The sequence below is a fragment of the Tupaia chinensis genome, unplaced genomic scaffold (assembly GCF_000334495.1).
Source record: "Tupaia chinensis unplaced genomic scaffold, TupChi_1.0 Scaffold000217_1, whole genome shotgun sequence".
In the NCBI taxonomy this organism is placed as follows: Eukaryota; Metazoa; Chordata; class Mammalia; order Scandentia; family Tupaiidae; genus Tupaia; species Tupaia belangeri.
Window position 1 is genome coordinate 4,801,433 of NW_006159692.1, and position 15,694 is coordinate 4,817,126.

Consider the following 15,694-nt stretch of genomic DNA (forward strand, 5'->3'; position numbering starts at 1 on the left):
GTTACTTTAAAATTTTCTGCGAGTGTGTAATCTTCTTTAAAATCTATTGAGGCTTGTTTGATGGCCTATTGCAGGGTCTATTCTGGAATGTGGCTCCTTGAGAAGAATGTGTATCTGGTGGCTGTCGGGTGGTGGTAGACGTTCAAGTCTTCTCTTTCCTTGTCCATCTACTGCTTCTTTTATCTGTTACTGAAAGTGGAAGTATTAATCTCTCTAATCACAACTTGAATTCTGCTTCTTCCTTTAGTTCTGCAAGCTTTGGCTTCATGTATTTTGGGGACCTCTTAGGTAGATGAATATACCTTTATAATTGCTATGTCTTTCTGATGGATTGACTCCCCCCCTTTTATTAATCATAAAGTGTCCCTTGTAATTTTTTGGCTTAAAGTCTGTTTTGGCTGATACTAGTGTAGTCACTCTAGCACTCTTTGAGTGCTGTTAAGAGAGTGATTTTTTTTTTTAAGAGAGATTTTTGCTATAGAGTGCGTGTGGCTGCTGGAGAGACAGAGAGACAGAAAGTGAGAAATCACCCGCCCCCGGGGGGCTGAGCATGCCACGATCCCTTCTCCATTCTCCTCTTGGCATCTTGGGCATGCACGCACATGCATCTGGTGTGAGTTTCAAGCCACCGGGTTCAGGAATCGAACCGTGGTCAGCTACGTCTGAGTCCAGCGACATAACCATTACGCCATCCACTGGTCCCCAGAGTGTATTTTTTCCTTCCTTTTACCTTCAACCTCTTTGTGTCTTTGCATCTAAAGTGTATCTCTTATAGCTAGCATATTGTTGAATCTCTTAAAAAATCCAGTGAGCTAATTTCTACCTTTCAAACGAAATGCTCAATTAGTTTACATTTAATGTAATTACTTGTAAGGTAGAACTTATGTCTGCTCTTTATCTTTTAATATGTCTTATGTCTTTTTATACCTCTGTTCTTCTATTACTGCCTTCTTTTATATTAAGCAAACATTTTTTCATGTACCACTTTAATGCTCTTATTTCTAGCTATCAATTTATTTACTTTATTTTCATTTATTTACTTTTTAGTATTCGCTCTGGGAATTGCAAATAATTTTATACCTTAAAACAATTTGATGCTGTGGGACCAGCAGGTGGTGTGGTGGTTAAGGGCGCTGGATTCCCACGTGGCTGACCATGGTTCGAGTCTTGAAACTGGCATCTTGGTTTCTCACTTTCTCTCTTTTGCTCTCACTCTTACTCTGTCCCTCTCTGGCCAAATTAAAATAAGTAAATAAATAAATAAATTTAAATAAAATAATTCTTTAAAAAATCTGGTGCCAATTAATACCCTCTCCTTTGTGTTATTGTTTTCATACAAATTAAATTTTTGTACATTATAAGTCCATTGCTACAGCTTCATAATTATAATTTTATACAGTTGACTTTTAAATTAGATAAAAGAAAAACATTACAAATAAAATACATTTATATTGTCTTTATATTTACTTCAGTATTTACCTTTACTGGTACTCTCTATTTCTTCATGTGTTATTAGGGTTACTATCTATGTCATTTAATTTCTGGTTGAAGGATTCCCTATAAGGACAGGTGTGCAAGCATCAGATTCTCTTAATTTTGTTTTATTTGGGATTTCTCCTTTGTTTATTAAAATAGTTTTGCTGGATATAAAATTCTTTCTTTTTTCAGCACTTAGAATATGCCATCCCATTGTCTTCTGAAGGCATTTACTTTTAAGGAGTTTTGAGGTTTGGATTATTCATGTAATTGAAAAAGAATAGTAATTATATTCAAGTAAATAGAACTATCTTTCTTTTTTAGAGATTTTTGCTGTAGGGTGTGTGCACTTGCCAGAGAGACAGAGAGACAAAAAGCGAGCAATCACCCCCCCAGGGGGGGATGGCCATGCCTTAATCCCTTCTCCTCCATTCTCCTCTTGGGATTTTGGGCACACATGCACACACACACACACGGCATGAGTTTCATGGCTCCAGGTCCAGGACTTGAACTGTGGTTGACCATGTGGGAATCCAGCAACATAACTATTATGCCATCTGCTGGTCCCATTATACATGTGTATTTTTAAAATGAATTATTTGGATATGGCTTGGTTTTTAAAATTCCAGCATTTAATATGCTTGAAATGATATCTTTTTCATTTATTCCAACTCATGGTGAAAAAATTTAGACACCATATTAAAATTGTATAGGGGGACTATAGTTATTTTGAATTTTTAAAAATTGAATACCAAAAAATTGGAAGAACTTCCATAAGTAACATACCTAGGTAAACATATTTTTTGTATTGAGTTCACTTTAGACAGCACTAAGAAAAGTCATGTTTTTTATAGCTACTTAAGTATAAAGAAAGTAACTTAAAAGTTTTCTTCATTCAAAATATGGATTTTGGGACCAGCAGGTGGCATGATAGGAAAGGCGCTGAACACTCCCACATGGCTGACCATGGTTCATGTCCTGGACTGGGTGGCTTGTTTTCTCACTTTCCCTCTTTCTCTTTCTGGTCAAATTAAAATAAATGGATGAGTAAATAAAATTAAATAATTACTTTTTAAAAAAAGAAAATAATGATTTTGACATCTTTTCTCTGTTGCTAGTTTTTGTTTTGTTTTGCTTTGCTTTGGACCTTAGATGAGCAGGGTAATGACTTTCCACCTTTTCTTATGAGCCTGGATGGATTCTCCTTTAAGCAGGGCACAAGATAGTGGGAATGGCCATAAGATGTTCATTTATTTGTTCAGTCTTTCATTCAACAATACTTACTGAGTGCCTTCCATGCCATTCTTCTAAATGATGAAAATACAATGGTACAGGCCAGCCAATGGTGAGGTGGTTGAGGTGACTGGATCCTGCAAAGCCAACTGTGTAGTTTGAGTCCCAGACCTGGTGGCTTGAAAAACATGTCAGGTACATGTGCGTGTGTGCCTAAAACCCAAGAGGAGAATGGAGAAGAAGGGATTGTGACAGAGCCATCCCCACTGGGGGTGCTTTCTCACTTTCCCTCTCTCAGAGGCTGGCAGGTGGCATGGTGGTTAAGGCACTGGACTCCATATGACTGACCACTGTTCAAGTCCCAGACTTTCTGGGTTTTCTTTCTCTCTCTTTCTCATCAAATTAAATAATAATAAATAAAAGAAAAGAAAACAAAAGCTTCATGAATGTGAACCATGTCCTAACAGACTTGGAGTCAAGTGGGAAAGAGAGTCTCTCTATTTTCCAATATGTAGTTAGTTGATATATGTGGCCATTTAAGTTTAAATTAAAATTAAACAGAATTTAAAAATTAGTACCTTGGGCCAGTCCTGTAGCCTAGTGGTTAAGCGCACTGAATCCCATAAGTCTGACCATGTAATTCAAGTCCTGAATCCGGCAGCTTGAGAAATATGCCAGGTACATGCACATATGTGTCCAAAGTCCCAATAGGATGGAGAATGGTGAAGGGATTGTGGCATGACCATACTCCATTGAGGGGGGTGCTTTCTCTCCCTCCCTTTCTCTGTCTCTCTCTAGTGAGCACATGTGCTCTCTGGCAACAAAATTAAATTTAAAAATTAGTATCTCAGTTCTATTGGCCACATTTAAAATGCTCAGTGGCCATGTGTGACTAGTGTCTCCTGTATTAGATGGCGCAGACGTAGAAAATACTCATCATCAAAGACAGTGCTCTCGGACAGCACTGAGACAGACGAATCAGGAAACCACAGCGTGGTATGATAGAGAAGTACAGCTTACTATGGGATAACAGAAAATCATGAGGTTTTGGAAGTCAGGGAAGACTTTCTAAAGGAAGTGACAGCTATGGTGAATCCTGAAGGGTGAGTAAAAATCATTTAGGGAAAGGGAACCAGAAGCATATTTCAAGAAGAGCTTATACAAAAGCCTGGAGGTGAAAAGACAGTCATAAGTTGGGTCTACTGAGAGTTAGGGAGTGGCAAGGAGATGGAAGAAGATGGCAGGCCACGGAGCCGTGGACATGCAGCAGAGCGGCCCGGCAGCCAATGCTTGATTGAGTCTCCCTCACCGAAAGCTGTGTTTGGTTTGCTCAAAAGTCCATGAAGCCTACGTGATAGATAAGTCGGGCAAGTGTCGAATTGTTTAAAATTAGCTTTTTTCTTCCTAATGGTCATGAAACCGAATAGAATCACTGATTTTGAACTTATTAGTACCAAAAACTTGTTTGTGCTCTAAGATGAAATGCCATTCAGCTTGTATAGTCCTGTTGGAAAATTTGAAACAGTTCTGTGGGAGTAAAAGTATCTGTTTCAGCTCTGTGTGTGTGCATGTTTTTCATTATTTTGCTGGTTTTATTTTAGGGTGATGTGGAAACATTTGAAAATTATTATCGAAAACAAAGAAAGAAACAGGCGAGACTGGTACTGCAACCACAGTCAAGCATGGTGCGTACGCGCAAATCCTCACCCAGTATGTTGTCACTGTTTGTTTCCTCCCCCTTCAGTTACTCCAGAGCTGTGCCAAACTTCATCCAACTACAGATATTTACTGAACACCCACCCTCCCTAGTCACTGGCTCAGCCACTGAGGGACAGCAGTCAACCAAACTGATAAGTCCCTTTTCCTGTGAGTCTATCATCTGTTAGGGAAGACAGACACTGAATTAAAAAGAAATCAACAAGTGAATATATAAAATTTTAGTAAGTGATAGTTTCTGACGATGTGTGTACCTTGATTCATTGTTCCAATGGAAAAAACAACTAAAGATGCTAAATAGACATTGTTTTTTAAAATTTAAATGATTTTTTAGAGGTCCTTTTATTGAGGAGCAGACAGGAAAGTTAGACCAAAAACAAGTGAAAAGGAACTATTCTGTATGTTGGTTGTGGTGGTGGTTGTATGAATAGACGTGCTTATGAGAACTCATGGAAACTGCATGAGGCCCAGCCTTAGTGAAATAGGCAGTTTCCTACTGGACTCTCGTAGAGCTGGAAGCCACATGGCAACCACAGGTTTGGATCCTAGACTGACCTGAAAACAAGCTGGATGGAGGACCCTGTCAGAGGTGCGCCACACTCTCATATGCTTGTGTTCTCACTTATGAAAATAAACTTTCTTTTTAAAAAAATTCGTTGTAAGGCACATGCGCTCGCCAGAGAGAGGTAGACAGACAGAAAGAGAAAATGAGAAGATACTCCACAGGGGGGGATGACCACAGTGCAGTCTTCCATTCTCTTGAGATTTTGGGTACACACACATGCATCTAACATGTTTTTTAAGCCTCTGTGTCTGGAACTCAAACAGCTTAGTCAGCCAAATGAGATCCAGCTGTCTTAACCTCCATGCTACCTGCTGGCCTGAAAATAAACTTTTTAAAAAGACCCATTGGCAGGTGGTGTGATGGTTAGACATCTGGACTCTCACATGACTGACCATAGTTCAAGTCCTGGACTTGGCAGCTTGCTTTCCTTCACTCTTGCTGTCTCTCTCTGGTCAACTTAAAAAATATATATATATATATATACGGGACCAGCAGTTAGCATAATGGCTATGTCGCTGGACTCCCATGTAGTCAACCGCGGTTCGTGTCCTGGACCCAGTGGCTTAAAACTCACGCCGGGTGCGTGTGCGTGTGTGCCCAAGATCCCAAACCTCTCCAAAAAAAATAAATAAATAAAATAAAATAAGTAAATAAAATAAAATAAAATATAAAAAATAACGGTAAAATTAAATTAAAATTTTTTTTAAAAGACCTTCATGCGAAAAAGAGTTTTATTGTATGTGGCTTATACCTCGTATAAAACAAATGAAGCGGGAAGACTCAAGTGAAGAAAGGCTCAATCAAACATATAGCTTTTGCACTAGGAGCATCTTCTGAAGGGGAGTGCGTTTCTGAGGACTTGGATACAGAAGGCTCTGCCCAGTGCCCATCCAGAGTAGACATCTAATAAGAGATGATCTCTCTTGCAACACTGAGATGCTGAAGGATTTGAGGCCCCATTATTAGGATAACTAGGGATAAAACCATTTGAAAAAAACCATTCTGTCCCCTCTGGCAAATATTGTAAGGAAAATTGCCCATCTTAAATCTTGGTGCTGAGTGAGCAGAGAAAAGAAAATCTCTTAGAATTTACAGCAAGCAGTTTGTCATGTGTGTGCAACCCAAATTCATTCACCTTGAAGATAAAAAACATCTTAAGTTGAAAATTTAGTTTAAAGGGGTTTCATGCTGATACTGCTTCCGAGTGTCTGGCAGAAGCAAGTTAAGTCTCTGTACCTTCATCCCAGAGTTAACAAATGTCCTAAAGTTTCAAGGAAAAAAATGGCAATTTACGGGAAAAATAATTACTAAAAACCAGAATCAATAGAAATACCGACAACAGGGCTGGCAGGTGGCATGGTGGTTAAGGGCGCTGGATTCCCACACGGCCAACCACACAGTTTAAGTCCCAGCCCTGGCGCTTGCTTTCTCGCTTTTCCTCTTTCTCTCTCTGTTCTTCTCTGGTCAAATTAAAATAAATAAATAAATAAGGTTAAATAAAGTAATCCTTTAAAAAGAAATACTGACAATAGAAATAATGATAAAATACTTAATATTTCAACTATTAGCTATAGAGTATAAAATAGCACTATTTAATGTTTAAGAAAATAAAAGGTAAACTTCCTAAAATAAATCGGAACAGAAATGACAAGGAATGACAAATGTGATGAAAACTCAAGTGGAATATCTAGAAATTGAAAATACATTAACTGGTGTTAAAAATGTTATGAATAGGTTTGACATTTGATGGATTCTCTTTTCATTGATCTGAAGAGATTATCTGTGAGTTAATAAGCATTACAGAAAGACAAAAAGAAAAGCACAGGAGAGAGACATAGAAGATTCAGATAATGTGTATCTAATTGGAGTTTTAGAAAAGATAGAACAAATGGGACAGAAATATTTTATGGCATATGGCTAAAAATTTTCTGTGAAGATGAGAAGCAGAAAACTATAGAGTGAAGCCTGTGGGATCCTAAGTAGGTTAAATAAAAAGAAATATATTCTTAGGTATCTAAAAATGAAATTGCAGAATATCAAAGTTAAAGTATCAATAGACAACCTGAAAAACATGATCAGTTTTCTTGATCTTACTGACATTTATTGATACCCCATCCAAAGCAGCAGTGTACATGTGTTTCAAGTGCACATGGAAGATTTCAACGTAGTTCATATTTGTAAAATAAATATCAATATACATGAACATCTTGAAAACATACACCGTCTGTCCCGTGACCACAGAGCATTAAATGGGCCGTGTACAAAAAAATGAATATTGACCTTTACCTTGCTCAGCAATTCAAGAAATCAATCATGATCCTAAATGTAGGATCAAAATTGTAAAAATTTTAGGAATAAAAGCAAAGGATAAGATCTTTTTAACTTTGAGTTAGGCAGTATTTTCTTAAGTGAGATACAAAAAACATAAACCATAAAAGAAAAGCATTGATGAATTGAAATTGAAATGTTAAACTCTTCAAAAAGCATTGTCAGAAAACACTGAAGAGACGAGACACAGACTTGGAGAAAATATTTGCATAACTAATTTGACTAGGGCTTACAGCAAAAATATTTAAAGAACTTATATAATTAAAAAAAGTATAGACAAACTGATTTTAAAAATGGATAAAAGCTTTAAATAGACATTTCACTAAAGATATATAGTCATTAAGTAAACACATAAAGGGCCCAACCAGTGGTGTGGTGGTCAAGGTGCTGGACTCTCACATGGCGCACTGCAATTCAAGTCCTGGACCCAGCAGCTTGAAAATCATGCCGGGCATGTGTACATGCATGCCCAAAATTCTGATAAGATCTTTTTAACTTTGAGTTAGGCAGTATTTTCTTAAGTGAGATACAAAAAACATAAACCATAAAAGAAAAGCATTGATGAATTGAAATTGAAATGTTAAACTCTTCAAAAAGCATTGTCAGAAAACACTGAAGAGACGAGACACAGACTTGGAGAAAATATTTGCATAACTAATTTGACTAGGGCTTACAGCAAAAATATTTAAAGAACTTATATAATTAAAAAAAGTATAGACAAACTGATTTTAAAAATGGATAAAAGCTTTAAATAGACATTTCACTAAAGATATATAGTCATTAAGTAAACACATAAAGGGCCCAACCAGTGGTGTGGTGGTCAAGGTGCTGGACTCTCACATGGCGCACTGCAATTCAAGTCCTGGACCCAGCAGCTTGAAAATCATGCCGGGCATGTGTACATGCATGCCCAAAATTCTGAGAGGAGAATGGAGGAGAAGAGATTATGTCATGGCCATCCCTGCTTGGGGGTGATAGCTCACTTTCCCTCTCTATCTCTTTTTGGTGAGCACATACACCTTATGGCGAAAACCTAAAAAAAAAGAAAAAAAAAGTACCCAGAGAGAAAAGTGATTATTTTCAAATAAACAAGACAATGAAGTATATTCAATGCTGAGAGAAAATAAGAGTCAACCTAAGATTCTAATGTCCAGTGAAATAAGGGCAAATATAGATTTTTTCAGACAAAGAACAGTTTTCCACCAAGGTACCTCAAAGGTACTCGGAAGGCTATGTTCCTCAAGCAGAAAGAAAGTGATGCTAAGTGACAGATACGAGTTACAAGAAGAATTAAATAGCAAAGAACGCTTAAATATCCAGGTAAATCTATATTGACGTAGGAAATGATATCAAAATATTTATGGACTGTTTATTTTTTTGAAGAGATTTTTGCTATAGGGCGTGCACGCTCACCAGAAAGAGAGAGAGAGCGAGAAATCACCCCCCAGGGGGGATGACCACGCCGCAGTCCCTTCTCCTCCTTTCTCTTCTCTGGATCTTGGGCACACACGAACACGTGCCCAGCGTGAGTTTAAGCCACCAGGTCTGGGACTCAAACCACAGTTGACTACATGGGAGTCCAGCCACATAGCTATTACGCTAACTGCTGGTCCCATATTTATGGACTTTAAAGCAATATGGAGTTAAAATACATAACAGTAACAAACATTATAGTGAGATGGAAATTAGTGAAATCAAATTATCCTACAATGTCTGAATTGTCCAGAAAAGTAAAACCATTGATTAAAATTTTAGAGTTTGATTATTTAGAGATGCATACATAATGTGATTTCTAGAGTAACTACTGGAAGAACGAGAGAAAGCAAGCCACCAGATCCAGAACTCAAACTGTAGCCAGCCATGTGGGAATCCAGTGCACCTTAACCACCATGCCACCTGCTGGCCACGATCATAATATTTTTTTTTTTTTAAGAGAGATTTTTGGTATAGGGCGCATGCGCTCACCAGAGACAGAAAGTGAAAAATCACCCTGGAGGGATGGCCATGCTGCAATCCCTTCTCCTCCATTCTTCTCTTGGGATTTTGGGCATGCATTCACATGTACCTAACATGTTTCGAGCCTTCAGATCCAGGATTTGAACTGTGGTTGGCTATGTGGGAGTGCAGCAATGTAACCATTACACCATCTGCTAGTCTCCTGATCATAATTTTTGTTTTGGAGAGATTTTTGCTAGAGGGTGCATGCATTCGCCTGAGAGACAGAGACAGAGTAGAAAGTGAGAAATCACTCCCTGGGGGATGGCCACACTGTAGTCCCTTCCCTTCCATGCTTCTCTCAGGATTTTGGGCATGCATGCGCACGTGCCCAGTGTAAGTTTTAAGCTGCTGGGTCTGGGACTTGAACCACAGTTGACTACATGGCAGTCCAGCGACATAACCATCACACCACCTACTGGTCCCTCGATTGTAATATTTTTTTATAAATAATTTTTTAAAGAATTATTTATTTTTAATTTTATTTATTCATTCATTTATTTTAATTTGATGAGAGAGAGACACACACACACACACAGAGAAGGAAAGTGAGAAAGCAAATCACCAGGTCTGGGACTCAACCATGACTGGCCATGTGGGAGTGTCCAGCACTTTACCAAACATGCCACCTGCTGGTCCCTCCTCATCGTAATAGTTTTAAGTTATGAAGTATTAACAATCCTTTCCCCCAAAAAACTTGCATAAAACCCTAAATGTTTGAAAATTTGATCTCAGTTTTAAATTATGCAAGATATAACATTTGTGTGAATTGAAATAATGAGTATTTCAGTTAATATATCTGTAATGAATGAAAATCAAATGATCATATTATCCTGTGTGCCTGTGGTTAAAATGATAAATACAGACAATTGTAGGCCATTTTTAAGCAGTTTAATTTTTTTTGCTTTAGAGAGATTTGTGCTTGCTGGAGAGATAAGAGAGACAAAGAGAAAGAGAGAGAGAAATCACCTCCCAGGGGTAATTTCCCTTCTCCTTTGCACTCCCTTCTCATCTCAGGATTTTGGGCATGCACCCTCATGTACCTGGCCTGGGACTAGAACTGTTGTTGACTATGTGGGAGTCTCACAACATAACCATTGTGCCTTCCATCTGCTGGTCCCAAGCACTTTAATTTAAAAAAAAAAAAAATCTTTCTTTCATTAGGGAGAAAAAGAGGGAGAGAAAGAACGAAAAGCAACCTCAGTTCTCTCCTAAGCCCTCCCAGACAGGCTGATTATGGACACGTGTGTGTGCCTGGCCTACTTAGCTCCACCTGGCAGCCAAACCAGGCTCTTCCGGGTGGCCTCTGGAATTGCAGTTCATGCTACCACTGAGCCACCACCAGCACAGCTCAGCCAGTAGTTAGACTATTGCTCTGAATCAGATGAAAAGTCATTGAAAGACTTTTTCTGTTTGTTTGTTTGTTTTTTTTAGAGAAGTTTTTGCTATAGGGCGTGCATTCACCAGAAAGACAGAGAAACAGACAGAAAGCGAGAAATCACCCCCCAGGGGGATGGCTATGCTACAGTCTCTTTTCCTCTATTCTCCTCTTAGGATCTTGGGCACACATGCACATGGCGTCCAGTGTGAGTTTAAGCCACCGGGTCTGGGACTCGAACCAGGGTCTACGACAAAGGAGTCCAGCGACATGGCCATTACACCAACTGCTTGTCCCATTGAAAGACTTTTTGTCAGAAAATATAATGATATGTTTATTCAGTATTATTCTGACAGCTATGTGGAGAATGACTGGGAGGCGAGTTAAGAGGAATGACCGAGTAGTCAAAGTGAGAGATGATGGTGGTTTGAACCAATCTGCCAAGAAGGGAGTTCTGAAATCCTACTGACTTTTTAACTTGTTTATTGCATATCTCCCTTTGTATGTTCCATAGGGTGTTTTATTTACAAATGAACTCCTAGAAATGTATGCAACATATAGTAGGTTCCCAATAAATATTTGTTAATGAAGATGTAGTGATTTAGAATTTATTTGTTAATGATATGTATTGGTTTAAATTGTTTTTTATTTTTCATTTTAAGCATGAAACAGTTGATGGCTATAGAAGATATTTCACTCAAATTGTAGGGTATGTATCTAATATGGAAATCACTATTACTCATTTTATAGTGTGTTAAATACCCCGAAATAATATATGCACTTTTTATTTATTTATTTTAAAACATGCTATTTTGGTCATTGCTTTTTAGGTTCTTTGTGGTGGAAGATCATATTTTACATGTGACCCAAGGATTAGTAACCAGGGCATACACTGATGAACTTTGGAACATGGCCCTCTCGAAGATAATTGCTGTCCTGAGAGCCCATTCAGTAAGTCAGACAATTTACAAACTTTAGTTCAGTCGCTTTAAACATTTCTGCTCTGCATAGTGTCAGAGGAATACTGTATCCCTCATTCTGCATTTTTTGGTAATTGCTCAGAATTAAAAGTAGTAATGTCAGGCTTTTGTTTGTCTGGTAATATCAGGCTGTGATTTTGCAACTGACTAGGGTTTCCCAAGACACTTTTATTCCGCATTATAGGAAATGAAGAATTAAGCTGGTCTCATTAGTCTCGATTGACCTCTTTATCAGATCACTGAAAAGCACTGTGGAGAAAGGGTTTTTAATTATCAGTCCAAATTCTTTGTTTTCAAAATAAACTTCACCATTATAGAACTCAATAGAACTTGTTCTTCGATGTTTGTGATTTATAATAATATGGTACAACTATGAATTTCTTAAATATTTGCAATTTTCAGAATTTGTACTCATTTGAGATTATACAATTTTATGTAATAATAGTTTTTTATGGATGAAAAATTAAACGATCAAATATTTTCTTAATTCGTTCATAAAAATAATAAATATGTTAGTGTTATAAAGAACTATTGAAATTAATTATTGGCCACTATAGACTTTTTTCTTAAGATAGTTTTAGTAGTTTGCCATCATGAAATACCCCCATACTTAAAATTTTGTGACCTATTTATATTAACTTTATAATTGAAAATAGGTACTGGGAACCAGCAGTTAGCATAATGGCTATGTTGCTGCACTCCCACGTAGTCGGCCGCAGTTCGTGTCCTGGACCCGGTGGCTTAGAACTCACGCCGGGCACGTGTGCATGCATGCCCAAGATCCCAAGAGGAGAATGGAGGAGAAGGGATTGCAGCGTGACCATCCCCCCTGGGGGGTGATTTCTCGCTTTCTGTCTCTATATCTCTCTCCGTCTGTCTGGTGAGCGCACGTGCCCTATAGCGAAAATCTCTCCAAAAAAAAGAACTCATCTAAATATAAATCATGAGAAAATGTACCGTCATTTATTACTATGTTAAAGTTGTAGTTCATTGAATAAATTATATCAAGAATCTACATTCCTGATAGAGTATATTTATAATCTACATACCACATAAACTAGCAATTCCCCTTCAACCTATTTTAAGTACCTATTTTAAGTACCAAAAAAAAAAAGAAATTAGTAATTTTATTGTGGTTAATTACTAAGAAAATACTCAAATAGTCATTCTTATATTGGAAAAATAATGTGTTGTATCTCATTTATGAGATGCAGAATAAAACATTTAAAAAGTGAAAATACGTGGTGTGTATATAAACTCCTTTTCAGTTTAAAATAACCTGTTAATGAGCATCTAAAGACTTTTACAAATATAAGCGTCATTTCTCTGACCAAAATTAAGTGTGTGCAGATTTCAGAAATGTGTTTTCATGTTATCCAATTATTGTCAGCATGTCATATATGATCTCTGCCTAAGAATAGATCTTTACCCCGAACAGAGGAAGCCAGCCATGGACCTAGCTAACCCAGATTTTAAGTTTATTTTAAGCCTGGCATATTAGAAGAGTTTTTAGGTTCTCATTTCTTAGTTTTTTACTGAATGCTTCTGTTTGTTGTTCCGTTTGTTTGTATTTCCCCCCCTCACCCGTCCCCTCACTCTTTAGTCTTACTGCACCGATCCTGATCTCGTTCTGGAGCTGAAGAACCTCATTGTAATATTCGCAGATACTTTGCAGGTGGGTGGTAACCTAACATTCAGTAATGTTAATTAATGTCTATTTTGAACACTTAAAGACCTGCAAAATAAAAACTGCACTCATTAATTTTATTATGGATCAATGGTAATAAATAGTAGTAATAAATGTTTACTTACTTCCTGGTATTCTTCTAGCACCCCAGACTGTCCAAACCACCTCCTTGCCTATTACAGAGCTTCAGCAGAAAGCAGGGAATACTTGTGTCTTTTAAAATATTGACCATTTGGTTCCATTCAGTTAGAATAAAGTATTTCTGCAGTTAAAAAAAACAAAAGCATTATAAACAAGCATAGATAGTGGTATAGTGGGGCAGGACCCAGAACTAGAAGTCAGAGGGTACGAGTCCTGCCTGAGAGCAGTGGACCCGGAGGAGTCCTGGAATCACACGGACGTGCCTTTCTGTGCTGTCTGTGCAGTTAGCGAACAATACACCTGTATGTTCTCTGAGCCTTAGACCTTCATTTGTGAAAACAGGGCTATACGTCACCAGTTTTCAGAATTGTCTGGGTTTTAAATGTGGCACTATATGTGAAAGCGTGTATCAGCAGTTTACAAGCTGTATATGCTCTTTTCTTACTAATTTCAAGTTTGCCATGTGTCCTAGGGCTGAGCAAATCACCTTACATTGCATCTGGTTTGTTTGTTTTTCTCTTTAAAAATAAGATTAAAACTAGAATAAAACATTAGGTTTTAAAATAAATGTGATTTTTAATTTTCTAAGTTTTAAGACTTCCAGCTTGTCTATCCTTGATCAAAGATAATAAACAATTGATTGCATTTTGTTTTGTTCTCATACTTAAAATTGTGGGGTTTTATGGTTAGAAGTATACATTTCATGATATAAGGCTAGCTTTTTCCAAAATGTGATGAGATGTCACCTTAAAAAGAGTTCAGTGGGGATAAAAGGGGAGGAGAGTTCTGTGGTCAGACATGTTTGGGAAATACTAACTGAAATGAAGCTGACTCCTCCACTAGAAGGCTTTCTCAGAACAAACTTGTAGGGTAAGTTTCCCAAGGGGGTGTGACTACGCAGCACTGTCCTTTTACATTCTAGCCTGCAAATCTTTTTCCCTGCTTGGAACTTCTCCTAGAGCTCTAAAACTTCATGTAATATGGTTTGGAAAATGCTGATTTAAAGTATTTTCTTTATAGTAAGAGTCTTGGCATCCTAGAATAATAGTTGTCTACTTTCTTCTTATTATTATTTATTTTTTTTGAGAGGTTTTTGCTATAGGGCACGTGCGCTCGCCAGACAGAGAGAGACAGAGAGACAGAAAGTGAGAAATCACCCCCCAGGGGGGATGGCCACACCGCAATCCCTTCTCCTCTGTTCTCCTCTTGGGATCTTGGGCATGCACACACACGCGCCCGGCGTGAGTTTAAGCCACTGGATCTGGGCCACGAACCATGATTGACTACGTGGGAGTCCAGCAACATAGCTATTACTCTTAACTGCTGGTCCCTTCTTCTTTTTTTAAAGAATTATTTATTTTATTTTATTTAATAGTATTATTTTTTAATTTGCTATAGGGCATGTGCACTCATCAGAGAGAAAAAGAGAGAGAAAGAGATGGAAAGTGAGAAAGCAAGCCTCCAGATCTGGGACTTGAACCATAGTCAGCCATGTGGGACTCCAGTGCCTCAGGTACCATGCCACCTGCTGGCCCCTGCCTACTTTATTCTTGAACCTAAGTAGAAAATTCCATGAGTTCTTTTAGTAAATTATTTTTTCCCCTATATTCTTACTAATTTGTATGTCTTTATTGTAACACCAAAATACTCTGGGGTTTTTTGGTGGTTTTCATGCATTTTATGATTATCTGTATATTGATCTCTCCAGAAGAGAACTGGTAAGTTTTATTTGGGGCCGCCCTAATTTGGGGGCCTATTTCTATGTAATTTAAGGGAATTTTGCTCTCCTAGTGACTTAAGTCATTGCTACTCAAAGTGCAGTTGAAGAGTACTGCTCTGCGAACTGTTAGCTGTCTGCAGATCTTTAGGTCTGTAGGAAAAGGGGGCTTTCATCAGAATGCAGATTAGCTGTCTCACTAGGGAGAAGGTTTAGCTCAGTTGGCATCTCACTGCAAGCAAGACTTTCTCCGTGCAGCATTGATTTATATTTATGTGTTGATTTATATTCTGGTGTAAGCTCCTTATCACTTTGTAGACCATAACATGATTTTAGGACTGGCACTTCTGAGTACAATTGAAGTATTTAATGTGATTCTAGGAAATCTTCAGAGAAATGAAAAAATAAAATAAAGGCAGTTTAGCTATTAGAGGCATTGGGGTATCTACAGTGATGGTTGCATAAACCTCTGCAAGGG

General features: G+C 37.8%; 1 protein-coding gene across 2 annotated transcripts in view; it reads left to right on the top strand.

Moving 5' to 3' along the window:
- Positions 1 to 15,694, top strand: part of EXOC6 (exocyst complex component 6) — a 195,381-nt gene that overhangs the window by 73,677 nt on the left and 106,010 nt on the right. For both annotated transcript variants that reach the window (XM_006147639.3, XM_014587534.2), the window contains exons 9-12: positions 4,311 to 4,394; positions 11,354 to 11,400; positions 11,522 to 11,642; positions 13,275 to 13,346. In XM_006147639.3, coding sequence (XP_006147701.1) covers positions 4,311 to 4,394; positions 11,354 to 11,400; positions 11,522 to 11,642; positions 13,275 to 13,346 — 324 coding nt within the window. The remainder of the gene's footprint in view (positions 1 to 4,310; positions 4,395 to 11,353; positions 11,401 to 11,521; positions 11,643 to 13,274; positions 13,347 to 15,694) is intronic.